Source organism: Brachycentrus maculatus, unplaced genomic scaffold (genome assembly GCF_059751285.1).
Source record: "Brachycentrus maculatus isolate JH-2025_06_01 unplaced genomic scaffold, ASM5975128v1 h1tg000035l, whole genome shotgun sequence".
Taxonomy (NCBI): Eukaryota; Metazoa; Arthropoda; class Insecta; order Trichoptera; family Brachycentridae; genus Brachycentrus; species Brachycentrus maculatus.
In genome coordinates, this window is record NW_028280789.1 from 241,187 (window position 1) to 255,406 (window position 14,220).

The 14,220-nt window shown below is 34.7% G+C and overlaps 1 protein-coding gene across 2 annotated transcripts in view; it reads right to left on the reverse strand.

The window, feature by feature from the left end:
- Positions 1-14,220, reverse strand: part of LOC148312705 (uncharacterized) — an 82,859-nt gene that overhangs the window by 14,680 nt on the left and 53,959 nt on the right. For both annotated transcript variants that reach the window (XM_088274725.1, XM_088274734.1), the window contains exon 2: positions 12,055-12,229. In XM_088274725.1, the coding sequence (XP_088130851.1) occupies positions 12,055-12,166 (112 nt within the window). In that variant the 5' untranslated portion in view covers positions 12,167-12,229. The remainder of the gene's footprint in view (positions 1-12,054; positions 12,230-14,220) is intronic.

Below are 14,220 nucleotides of genomic sequence, written 5' to 3' on the forward strand. Positions count from 1 at the left end.
CTATGCCGACGCTGTCTTAGGTAACTATCGGGAACATACAGACCAATGCTCCGGATAATTTCAGCATTATCGATCATACCGCGCAACAATCGATTTTGAGGGACGAGAAGTCTCGATTCGATAAGATTCAAAACGAGTGAAAGCTCTTGGATTTTATAAATCAAACTATGTAAATCAAGTGAGCGACATTGTACTCAATTTCAAATGACGCATGGCAATTTTTCTTAAATAAGGAAAAAAAACTAGATAACCAACACGCCGCTCTTCCACGCTAACGTATCTCATTTTATAAACCTGCCGATAATTCCAACTCCTGACACGACAACTTTTTAGTATATGAAATACTTGATAATGCTTAGTGTTCCTCGGTCTTCCTCTACTCGTATTTCCAACTACATTCGCCTTATAGATTTGTTTTACCGATCTTTCTTTACATAATATTACCTTCATTAAATTAAATAAATTCGAATTTCCCCGAGAAATTCACTCCCACACTGGACACACGTCAAATGTGAACAACTTGCTCCTGCAAAACGTGGTTAATCGAAATTAATGCGTGGGCGAAACGAAAACGTGCGATTAACGAACGAGTGACGATGACGATAACATGCTAGGCCCACAGAATGTCAGAGCTGGACTAGTGAAATAATATAATGTATTTTAGTATTGAAATTAAACGTCCAAAGGTAATTAATGGGTGCGACCTTGAGTTCGTGGGTGTTACATATATATCCTGACATATTTTGGCGAGGCGTGTCAAATTTTGTATTTTGAAATTATACGCATATGTCTAAATTCCATTATATCATTGCTAGAAGCAATTTATTTAGGTAAATGTATACCTACTGGTATATATATATATATATATATATATATATATATATATATATATATATATATATATATATATATATATATATATATATATATATATATATATATATATATATATATATATTTGTACTTCACAGTAAAATATATAAATATAAAGTAGACTGAATGCAGTCGAAATCCGATCTCTCAGAAGAATGTGCGACAAAACGATGTATAATAGATGTTCGAATAGTGAAATAAGGAAGGAATGCAAAGCCGAGACAAGCATTATCGATAAAATTAAGAAAGGTGTGTTGAGATGGTTTGGACATGTAGAACGAATGAGTGAGGAAAGAACGGTAAAACAAATTTATGAGGCGAATGTAATTGGAAAAAGGAGCAGAGGGAGACCGAGGAAAACTTGGCACGATCAAGTATGCCAAATACTTGAAAGTGGTCGGGTTAGGAGTCGAAACAATCACAAAAGACACACAAGGTGGCTTGGTGGGTCTCTGCAAAAAATGTTCTAAATATGTATAAATTGTGATTTAAATAAATGTATTAAAAAAAAATTATAGACCAACCTGAATATGTTTGACATGGACACAAAACACGAAAGGTTCGTGAGCTGTGAAAATCAGTGTTGCCAAAAACAAAATACTTTTTAAAAAAATCACCCTTTATATTCTGACTAAGCTCTCTGTTTTCACATGCTTGTTGGTCCAGACGTTATTTCTAAGGCAAAAATTAGAAACAAAACTATATTTTTTTATCATCCCTTATTAAAAAAGTCACCGCACGCATGTCTCCGATCCCTACCTATCTATAATTACACCTCTTCCGGCATATACGAGGGCATTAAAACGTAACTACTCATTAGATTGGCAATTTTCCCTTCGTCTATCAGATCCAAGGCGAACACATCTTAATCTCGTTATAAATCTCTACATTGTCCCCGAACACGTGACTGGATGATTAAATCAATTACACAAGGTTGAGACATATCCGACATTAATTTCTCGTATAACCACGGTTCGCTATATGTATTTGTAAAGGTCTGGATACACATGCTTAAGGTACAGATACACATGCTTCAAAGTTAGCATGCTTAAAACAAATATGCTGTCTAGCTGTATACATTTTCTTGAAATAAGCATGCTAGCAACACAACGAAAACACATACCGCTCACTCCTTTCAAGAACGTTAAAAATCAAAAAACTTGATTTTTCAGAAGGACGTTTTTAAAGTTTAAAAATATAATACTTTGTATTAAAAATAAATATCAAGCCACTTATTGAACTTTTTACTGTGCAACAGATCTTTTTAGGTAAAACCTGGAGGTTTTTTCTCCATTTGAAAAATATTTAGTATATTTGAAAAGATAATTAAACAACACCTTTTCTTCAAAATGTAAAAACAACACTTTCTGCCCTGTAGCGGGTAAATACTAAGTTAAAAATATGGCTCTTTTGCTGGGATATAGTACATTATCTGGGCATTCCGAAAACATGCACAACCGAAAATTGACGATTTTTGATTTATGACGTTCTTGAAAGGAGTGAGCGATACGTCTTTTGGTCAAAAGAACTTAGATTTTTATGCAATAAAGTTGTGCAACCTGTTTCCGTTATCGAAAGAGTCATTTAAAATATTTCATTTTATTTTTTATATAAAAAAAGATAAATATTTGCGTTTTTATTATTAACACAAAAAATTCCATTTCATACTATTTCTGTGAGCCTAAGCGGCTCATTATTATAAATAGGTAACAAATTGTGGTAGAGTGGTCTCGAACCGAGAAACTCTGACTTAAGAGTCCGCGACACTAACCACGGGACTACAATCCGACACAATTATGGTATGTTGAATCCGATATTACTCCAGTGCAGTGGCGTGCACAGAGAATTAATTAGGATAGGTAATACGGCTGTCCAAACTCAAAACACAGCAAGGGACATTTTTTTTGAAGTGCGTTTTTTTTGCATTTTTGGACTAAGTAGATTCTACTTAGCCCAAAAATCGAAAAAAAACGTACTACAAAAAAATGTCCCTTACTGTGTTTTATGTTTGGACAGCCGAATAGAGGTAGGTAGTAAGGTAAGCTGGTACATACTACCTAATAAGGTAGGCAGTAGAGGTAGGTAGTTTGGTAAGCTCGATGCTACTTAGTAAGGTAGAGTAGGTATTGGTTGCGTTTTTATATGTCACGCGGGTAAGTTAGGGTAGGCACTGTTTTTCTGCCTATATGGAATGCACGCCCCTGCACTAGAGTGCAAATGTCCTTGGAGTGTGTTGAATGAATATCTTAAGATTTTTATGCAATTCTGAGCACTCAATCATTGGAGTTTGCCTTGATTACTTAACGCAGTATGCACAACGGTGTTAGCCGAGATATGCATTATAACCGCAAGCAAATAATATTCTGCCCGGGATTATTAAAACGATTTTATATATATTTTTTCTTTCTTTAATTAGCTTATATTATATATAAAACCCTTACCGCACCCCAATGGTGCATAGGGCACTGCTTCATATAAACGCAGTGTTATCTCGATCGTTTACACATGAAGGAAAGGTGATCAGCCCTCCACTTCAGGTACCAGTCCAGTGTAATATTGAATAAATATTAGAGTGAATTTATTTATTAAACCCCCCTGGGAATCGAACCCGGGACCTCCAGAACGGTAGCCGAGCATGCTGACCATTACACTACGGAGGCGGAGAAAGCTTATATTACACTTATATAAACTATTATTTACACTAAATTTACATAATATATATAAATATATATATATATATATATATATATATATATATATATATATATATATATATATATATATATATATATATATATATATTTATATATTATATATATATATATATATATATATATATATATATATATATATATATATATATAAATATATATATATATATATATATATATATATATATATATTTTAATGCAAATCTGGTTGGTAAAAGAAGCAGAGAAAGACCGAAGAAACCTTGGGATAACAAGTGTTTAAAATATTTGCAAGTGATCAGTTGGAATAATCGGCGGGTGTGTATGAGAAGATGCATGGATGTGGAAAAGGCAAAAATTGTCTGCAAAACCAAATTGATGTGGCATTCTGTTCTCTCTGCCTACCCCTGCGGAGATGCGGCGTGATGATTGGTTAGTTGGTTTACTATTATTAAATCATTATATTTGCTACTTTGAACCCATTTACAATAAAAGTACATAGGTAATTATACTATTATTATTTGTAAGTAATTGAATGCGAATGGAAAGTATACAGGATGTTGATAATTTCACAGGAATTTACTATCGAGAGAAAACCACTTCTAAACATATGTAATGAGAAAAAATATTGTAGCTTTTTGATAAGTACAGTGTATGCTTATATTTTTATATTATTTTTGACATCTCATCAAAGATGAAGAAAAATATGGAAGTCTGGGCATTTACGGGGCTGACGACCGTCATAGGCTGGTTTAAGTTATCACTTTACACACGTGTAACATTCACCAATTCTACCCATTATTGACAACCACATCACTCAAATTCTTGTAAGTTCTATATATATGAACCAATTTGGAAATCTTGTTCTTGAATCACTAGAACTTCACTAGAGACATCTATTGGTGAGATGTAAAGAAGCTTTTTATTAAGCAGAAACTCTTATATTAGTATGTGAGATCCGAATCCCGGATTATAATCACACACATGAGAAACGCCAGAAAATACCATTTTCATTTTTATTATTAAGCTTATAATTTGACCAGATAATTTATATTTTTAATTTGAGTTTTACTTGGTACCTACCTAAACATAACTGTTTCTTAAAATCTATTGTGACACGAATAGATTTTAAGAAAAAGTAGTATTTACTAAGTAAAGCTTAAATTAAAAATGGATAGATTTTACAACAAAGTGTCTGCCGCATCAAATAATGAAATTATATTTATATTATTTGTAATTCTAAAGTTGATACGATCAATACTAAACTGGCGGTACACAACGGAGTCTTAGTATCAACCCTAATGTATGGAAGTGTAGCATAACATTGGCAAAATAAGGATGAAAGTAGACTGAATGCAGTCGAAATGCGATCTCTCAGTGCGGCAAAACCATGTATGATAAGATGTTTAAAGGGTGATATAAGGAAAGAATGAGATAAGCATTATCGATGAAATTGAGAAAGGTCTGTTGAGATGGTTTGGGCATGTGGAAACAATGAGGAGAGAGGAAAAAACGTAGAAAGAAATTTAGAAGGCGAATGTAGTTGGAAATGGGAGCAGAGAAAGACCGAGGAAAGCATGGCATGATCAAGTACTTCAAATATTTGGGTAACACGTGTATAGGGTGATCACTCGAACCAGCCTATGACAGGTCGTAAGCCTTGCTATACTCGGACATCCATATTCTTCATTAACACATGTTGAGATGGCAATATAAATATAATGCTTAAATATTTTAGAAATGAAGAAGATTCAAATAATAAAAAAAATCATAAACATGTAACTAGAAATAAGAAAGGAATACGTATAAGATTGCCATTTAAAAAAAAGGTTTAAAAATATTATGGTGTGATTGTGTATGAGGAGATGCATGAACGTGGAAGAGGCGAAGAATGTTTGCAAGGACAGAGTGGTGTGGCGCTCTATTCTCTCTGCCTACCCCTGCGGGGAAGCGGCGTGATGGTTAGTTAGTTAGTTAGTTTTATGGTGTGATTCCTGAATGTATGAAGATCGATGAGTTTCAATGAATTTTAAAAAAAATGTTGTGTTTATTGTAAAAATATGTAAATACATATGATGTTAAATGAATTGTAAAAATTTGTTTATATTTAATAATAATAAAAATAAATCCCTTACCGCACCCCAATGGTGCATAGGGCACTGCTTCATATAAACGCAGTGTTATCTCGATCGATTACACATGAAGGAAAGGTGATCAGCCCTCCACTTCAGGTACCAGTCCAGTATAATATTGAATAAATATTAGAGTGAAAAAATACGTCCGCCTCCGTAGTGTAATGGTCAGCATGCTCGCCTACCGTTCTGGAAGTCCCGGGTTCGATTCCCAGGGGGGTTGTTTATATTTAATGTACGTTTATTTTATTTCTTAAGTCACCTTAAAAATACAAAAAAACTCAAAATGTTGTTAAAAATATGAAAGGTTTCAGGTATTTTAACGTAAATTATAACGCGGAATATGTTTACCATTATTTCCACCCCTTACAACTGTTTTCATAAAATCTTAATTCAATTCCCCACCCGTATTTGAGAATGACGCAATATGGGATCGAAAACTTAGAAATGCCCGTAAAAAGTTACGCAAAGAAGCGAGTAACAACATCTGAAGAAAAGAAAAACACATTAAATATTTTCGGTGTAATGTTCAAAGGAAATTTAGCGTGGAAACAAAGTTTTTTCAGCTTTAACAAACGTCCCTAAGTATTGACTTAATAAAGCAAAACTAAGGGTATAAGGGCGTTCTCTCAAATACACAATTCAGTAAGTCACCGGCTGCGTGAGGGGCCACACGTGTCTTTGGGCACATTTTCTAAAGAATAAATATTGGAATTTGATACATTTTGAAAAATATAATAAAATAACAACTACTTCTGCAATGTTTTCCTTGCGATTTTTTTTTGACCAGCCACCGGGTTTCGTCGTAACCGACATCGTCAGACTGGTCATCAGACATCACCAGTCTGGTGATGTCGGTTACGACGAAACCCGGCTGCTGGTCAAATAAAATTAATGTGGAAAAAATTACATAGTTGTTATTTTATTATATAAAATGCAGTTCCACCAAGAAATGTCAGTACAAAGCCTAAAATATTTTGAAAAATATATATTTAATTTCTGTTGTTGCACTCTTTACCATTCAAAAACTCGTTTATTTTCAAAACCATATATTCATTTCGAAGAAAAACTTATTTTTTCAATACAAAAACCACGTTTTATTTATTACTGGGCCTTAATATGGTAACAAAGCAATTTTGTACTGTCCCTTTCACTACGCATCAAGGGATACAATTTTTTTTATTGTTATGGCATATTGAAATTTTAAACTTTTTCATATCTGTTTTCGTAGAATTACCCCATGACTTTATTCCATGTCTTAAAATGTAAGTGTGAAATAGACAAACAAAATTATGAGAGTGAGTTAAGTAGTCCTTAAGTTTTATTAAATTTAAGTTTCATCGGAGAAAACCAACGTTTTACAATAGTTTTGAAACTCGCTTGCTTTGAGCGCGGAAATTGGTAGAAGGAAGGAGGGGAAATCAAATTGAAAACGAGAATCAGATTGGTCCAAATTGGGTGAATATTTGGAGACGTTACATGAAATGGAAATTATAACGGGAAAACATGAAAACAAGGGGGTTTTGAAGGATTAATATTAAAATTTCAATATAGATGAAGAAAAATATGGAAGTAAAGGTATATACAAAGCTTACGAAGGCTGGTTTAAGTGATCATTTTATACATGTGTAACATTTACCATTCTACCCATGATTGACAACCATATTACTCAAATTTCGGAAGCTGCATTTATGCTTCAATTGACACCTGCTTTCACATGCTCACACCCGATTTGTGAACATCAGATTCTTCACACTAGATTTGTGAACAAAGATTTGGACACATTAAAATATTGCCAATAAAATAACTGATCAAACCATTAAGTTAATAAAAATTCAGAATCATGTCTTTAGTATGTAAAATGATTGGGAAAGAATCTCACAAACATTTTACAAAGGCGTCTGCTAAACCAGCCTATAATAAGTCATGAGCCATGTGAATACCGTAGAACGGGTACTTGAGTACTTGAACTTTGATGTGTTACTTGAGCCCAGTACAAAAAAGAGATTTAAATCTGTATTAGGTCTAAAATATGGAACGTATCGTAACAATATGTGTCACCTGTCAGGGAAACAATGAATCATATCGATACTTATTTATTTTTTTACAAAAATGTTAATAAAATTAGTATATAACCACTCACCGAGATTTTTACGTCTACCGGTTTCGAGACGTACCCGTCTCTTCGTCAGGACAATCACTAACACAGCATGCAAACAATACTACCCTTCACCACCATAGCACCATTTACACACTCAAAACTACGCAAAATGTCTAACACATGCGATTTTTGGTCGACCCGAAGACCAACATGCACTATAGTTTTCAATACAGACATGCGTTACGAGCCGAGGTTAAACGTGCATAAAATTAGACCTGTAATCGAATCAACTTATATACTCGTAGGATGAAAGGAGTGGGCGTGGTTCGAATTGGATATTGACGAATCGTGTTTAACCGATGTCGAACCAAACAATGGACTATATGTAAAATTTATTTGGTTGTTAATTAGAGGGTGTTAATTTGGTTGTTAATTAGAGGATGTTAATCGATACGTTCATTATTGTAGACCAAAAACAGATCTAAATATTTTTGTACTAGGCTCAAGTAACACATCAAAGTTCAAGTAGCCCCGTTCTACGGTACCCAGATTTCCATATTCGTTATCATCTTTTTTGAGATATAAATAAGAATACCTCCTAAAAGGACAAACTCCGATATTTGAACAAAGATTTCGACACACAAAATATTCTGAAAAAGGATTAATTAGGCCACCTTCATTCATCATCCTACCATCACAGAAATGGGTGAATATTGCGTAGGTAATCAGTGACTCTATCACCCACCAAATATGTCTCATTCTAGGAGATGTCATTGTTATGATAACATAAAAGCCGCAAAATGGATATCGGAAAAGAAAACGAGGAAAGAAAATATGTTCGTCTCGCTGAAAATACATGAAATGATAGCTGGAATAGATGTTATATGGAGTAGAGATGACTTCATAAATATTGAAAGGGTAAAAGTATAAAGGGTATTTATTTTACCTAGTGAGGTAAGAGAGTATCTAATAAGTAAGCTTATTTTATTTTGTATATTGAAAGCATTAATTACTTTGTGGTATGGTAATAAAACACTCTCCTTACCGTCCATTGTTTACTTTGTGTAATACCACCTTTTAAAACACTCATTTGTGACTACCGGTTTCGGTAAATTATTCCATCATCAGGTCATTAAAATAAAATTATTACGATTTGACATTTGTATAAAAAAAAGAAAAAAAGGTTTTTATTTATACAAATGTCAAATCTAAATAATTTGATTTTAATGACCTGATGGAATAATTTACCGAAACCGGTAGTCACAAATAAGTGTTTAAAAAGTGGTATTACACAAAGTAAACAATGGATGGTAAGGAGAGTGTTTTATTACGCTTATTATTATTTTTGGATTTTATTTGAAATGCTATCTATCAAACGAATGTGCGACAAAATGATGATTTAAATATGTTCGAATGGTCATAAAGGAGAAGGATATAAGTCAGAAGAGCGAGATCAGGTGAGTAGAGTGGGTGAGGAAGAACACTGATCAAGTTTTTGGCTAAAAACTCAAGAGTTGGCTTCTCCTGAATGGGCTGAAGCTGATATAAGTCAGAAGAGCGAGATCAGATGAGTAGAGTGGGTGAGAAAGAACACTGATCAAGTTTTTGGCTAAAAACTCAAGAGTTGGCTTCTCCTGAATGGGCTGAAGCTGATATAAGTCAGAAGAGCGAGATCAGATGAGTAGAGTGGGTGAGAAAGAACACTGATCAAGTTTTTGGCTAAAAACTCAAGAGTTGGCTTCTCCTGAATGGGCTGAAGCTGATATAAGTCAGAAGAGCGAGATCAGATGAGTAGAGTGGGTGAGAAAGAACACTGATCAAGTTTTTGGCTAAAAACTCAAGAGTTGGCTTCTCCTGAATGGGCTGAAGCTGATATAAGTCAGAAGAGCGAGATCAGGTGAGTAGAGTGGGTGAAGAAGAACACTGATCAAGTTTTTGGCTAAAAACTCAAGAGTTGGCTTCTCCTGAATGGGCTGAAGCTGATATAAGTCAGAAGAGCGAGATCAGATGAGTAGAGTGGGTGAGAAAGAACACTGATCAAGTTTTTGGCTAAAAACTCAAGAGTTGGCTTCTCCTGAATGGGCTGAAGCTGATATAAGTCAGAAGAGCGAGATCAGGTGAGTAGAGTGGGTGAAGAAGAACACTGATCAAGTTTTTGGCTAAAAACTCAAGAGTTGGCTTCTCCTGAATGGGCTGAAGCTGATATAAGTCAGAAGAGCGAGATCAGATGAGTAGAGTGGGTGAGAAAGAACACTGATCAAGTTTTTGGCTAAAAACTCAAGAGTTGGCTTCTCCTGAATGGGCTGAAGCTGATATAAGTCAGAAGAGCGAGATCAGATGAGTAGAGTGGGTGAGAAAGAACACTGATCAAGTTTTTGGCTAAAAACTCAAGAGTTGGCTTCTCCTGAATGGGCTGAAGCTGATATAAGTCAGAAGAGCGAGATCAGGTGAGTAGAGTGGGTGAAGAAGAACACTGATCAAGTTTTTGGCTAAAAACTCAAGAGTTGGCTTCTCCTGAATGGGCTGAAGCTGATATAAGTCAGAAGAGCGAGATCAGATGAGTAGAGTGGGTGAGAAAGAACACTGATCAAGTTTTTGGCTAAAAACTCAAGAGTTGGCTTCTCCTGAATGGGCTGAAGCTGATATAAGTCAGAAGAGCGAGATCAGGTGAGTAGAGTGGGTGAAGAAGAACACTGATCAAGTTTTTGGCTAAAAACTCAAGAGTTGGCTTCTCCTGAATGGGCTGAAGCTGATATAAGTCAGAAGAGCGAGATCAGATGAGTAGAGTGGGTGAGAAAGAACACTGATCAAGTTTTTGGCTAAAAACTCAAGAGTTGGCTTCTCCTGAATGGGCTGAAGCTGATATAAGTCAGAAGAGCGAGATCAGATGAGTAGAGTGGGTGAGGAAGAACACTGATCAAGTTTTTGGCTAAAAACTCAAGAGTTGGCTTCTCCTGAATGGGCTGAAGCTGATATAAGTCAGAAGAGCGAGATCAGATGAGTAGAGTGGGTGAGGAAGAACACTGATCAAGTTTTTGGCTAAAAACTCAAGAGTTGGCTTCTCCTGAATGGGCTGAAGCTGATGAAACGACAATGCTCCAGCCCATTCAGGTTTTAGAACTCGTGAGTTTTTGGCCAAACTATCGATCACTGTTCTTCCCCACCCACCCTACTCACCTGATCTCGCCCCTTCTGACTTCTTCTTGTTTCCAAAACTCAAAAGACCTTTGAAAGGAAAAAGATTTGAGACGATTTGACGACTAAAAAAAAAGATGAAGAAGAAGAATATTACGCACCTTCTAGTATGCAAACGCATCAATCGTGCATGGTATTAATGTCACAAGCAACTCACTGTTGTCAACAGACCTTCCGTTTACAAGTTCGTAAGATAAATCCCAAAGTATTGTTGGCTTTAGAAACTATGAAGTTTATACGCTAATAAGGCATAAAGTGAATATCTTAGTGTGGGCAAATCAAGAACTTCTCAGCATTTGCTCATTGCTGGAAGAAAACCACGTTAAACTCCTCAGGAGCCAGACTGTTGACTGTGGTCAACAGGCCTTCCATTTATAAGTTCGTAAGATCAAACCCAAAGTATTGTTGTCTTCAGAGACTATGAAGTTGAGTTAATGTTGACTATGAAGTTGACTTATGTTGACTATAAAGTTGACTTATGTTGACTATGAAGTTGACTTATGTTGACTATGAAGTTGACTTATGTTGACTATGAAGTTGACTTATGTTGACTATGAAGTTGACTTAATGTTGACTATAAAGTTAACTTACGTTTACTATAAAGTTGACTTATGTCGACTATAAAGTTGACTTATGTTGACTATGAAGTTGACTATGTTGACTATGAAGTTGACTATGAAGTTGACTATGTTGACTATGAAGTTGACTTATGTTGACTGTAAAGTTGACTTATGTTGACTATGAAGTTGACTTATGTTGACTATGAAGTTGACTTAATGTTGACTATAAAGTTAACTTACGTTTACTATAAAGTTGACTTATGTCGACTATAAAGTTGACTTATGTTGACTATGAAGTTGACTATGTTGACTATGAAGTTGACTATGAAGTTGACTATGTTGACTATGAAGTTGACTTATGTTGACTGTAAAGTTGACTTATGTTGACTATGAAGTTGACTTATGTTGACTATGAAGTTGACTTATGTTGACTATGACTTGTGACCGTAATGAGGCAGAGAGCAGGCAGTAGAGTGCCTCGGTTAGTTAGGGCCGGCACTCACGGTTGTAGAAGTATCCCCACATGGGCAGGCCGATGGCCGTGGCGCCGATGGCGAAGCAGGCGAAGCCTAGGCAGGCCACGCAGAGCGAGTACACCGCCTTCCCGTGAGCCATGGCCGCATGTCGTCAGCCGGCGGCCATCACGGGAGCTGCCCGACAGTCCCGAACTGCGACAACCTGGAAAAGAAGGAAGCGAGATTAATATCAATCAGCTACGTGTGAATACAAAGAAGAAAAAAAGCACTGGTAGTAATGAGAGAGTGTCAGAAATGAAGACTTCAAAGAGCATATCGCTCAATCCTTTCAAGAACGTCATAAATCAAAAATCGTCAATTTTCAGTTGTGTTTTCGGAATGCCCAGAAAATGTACAATATCCCAGCAAAACAGGCATATTTTCAACTTAATATTTACCCGCTAAAGGGCAGAAAGTGCTGTTTTTGCATTTTGAAGAAAAGGTATTGTTTAATCATTTATTAAATATACTAAATAATTTTCAAATAGGGAAAAATCTGTGGAAAATGTAGTTAGACATATGAGCAAATTAAGACGAAGGAAAACTTGGCATGACCAAGTATTTCAAATACTTGAATCCTTATCAAATACTTCTTCCTTATCAAACAGTGGTCAGGTCAGGAGTCGGAACAATCGGCTGGTATGTACGAGGAGATTTTTGTATTTAAAAAAAATCAAAATGTCATTCTAAGTTAACGCCAAATCAATATATAATATAATATAAATGTTATTTTTCAATATTTTTGTGGCTGACAATTTGGGCATGACCAAAAATATTTTGAGCCATGGAGAATTAGGAAAAATCTGCTTCAGTCATATATATAATCAAAGGGACAATCCAATCTTGATATATAAACATTTTAAATTACTGCCGGTACGTGGAATATTGTGGATGAGTATCATCGTTGAATAACAAACTAGACAAAAATATCGAAATCTTCTAGTACACTACCATGATACACGATTTACACACAACGAAGGTTTGATAGTCCCAAGAATTAACAATAAATATGGGAGTCGAACACTGCAATATATCGTTCCGAACATTTTTAATTTGTTGCCGACGGATGTTAGAGGTCAAAATAAAATATGGAACAAAGGCAAAATAAAGGAATGGGTAAATGATCAAGAGTTAATTTTATGAAAATTTTAAATGTTTATATTCTTAATTTTTTTCACTTTTTTGTGTCTATATTAGGTTAAAATCGTTAAAAACAATAAAAATGTATTAAAAAAGAACTCCACCGACAAGACACACAAGGTGGCTTGGTGGGTCTCTGCAAAAAGTTGTTCTAAATATGTATAAATTGTGATTTAAATAAATGTATACAAATTTAAAAAAAAAAAACAACAGAGAGAAAATTTACATATTCTTCCTACATCCATGTCTAGATGTCAAAAAACTCACAATACTTTTCATGCGACCATCCAAGCACATACTAGGTCCTAAATCGACGTGACCTACGTAAAGTGCTCTAACTACATTTTTGTCAATTTTAAGATATTTGGTGTACGTTATCAACAGACCATTATCTACAAATATAAATAAACAAAAAAATATGTATGATAAATTACGCCTTGTTTTCAGGCGTATAAGACGCTATCTACATCGAATTTTCGATATGAACTGAACTCCTAAAACGCTAACTACTTAAGTTTGACAAAGCATAAAGTTTTAATAGATTATTTTATCGTGTTTTTGAATGTATAATACTATCACATAATAGATACTTATCACTCATTTCACTCTCATAAATTAAAATTATTACACCTTGTTCCATATAAAGGCCAAATTATGAATTATCTTGAAAATTTAGAAATCCAAAAAAACCTAAATTCTAATAATAATTTATTAGATAATATATTGTTTCAAAATTCTTCACCTTTGCTTTCCATTTTTCCTTTGTTTTCAAACTCCACCCCTTGACTTAGCCCCCTCCCCCTTACTTTCCCCTCTCCTTATTTATAGAACAATTTTATATTTTATATTTAAGTTACTATACAGACCTGAATGATGGAAGTTTAACTTCTGAAACATGTAGTCAATAATAAAGCTCAAGTGGTAAAAAACAAGTGTTTTCTTTAATCATTGTAACACGTCTTAACACAAAGTTAATGCCGAAACAATAAATAAAGTATAATACTAGTTTAGAAT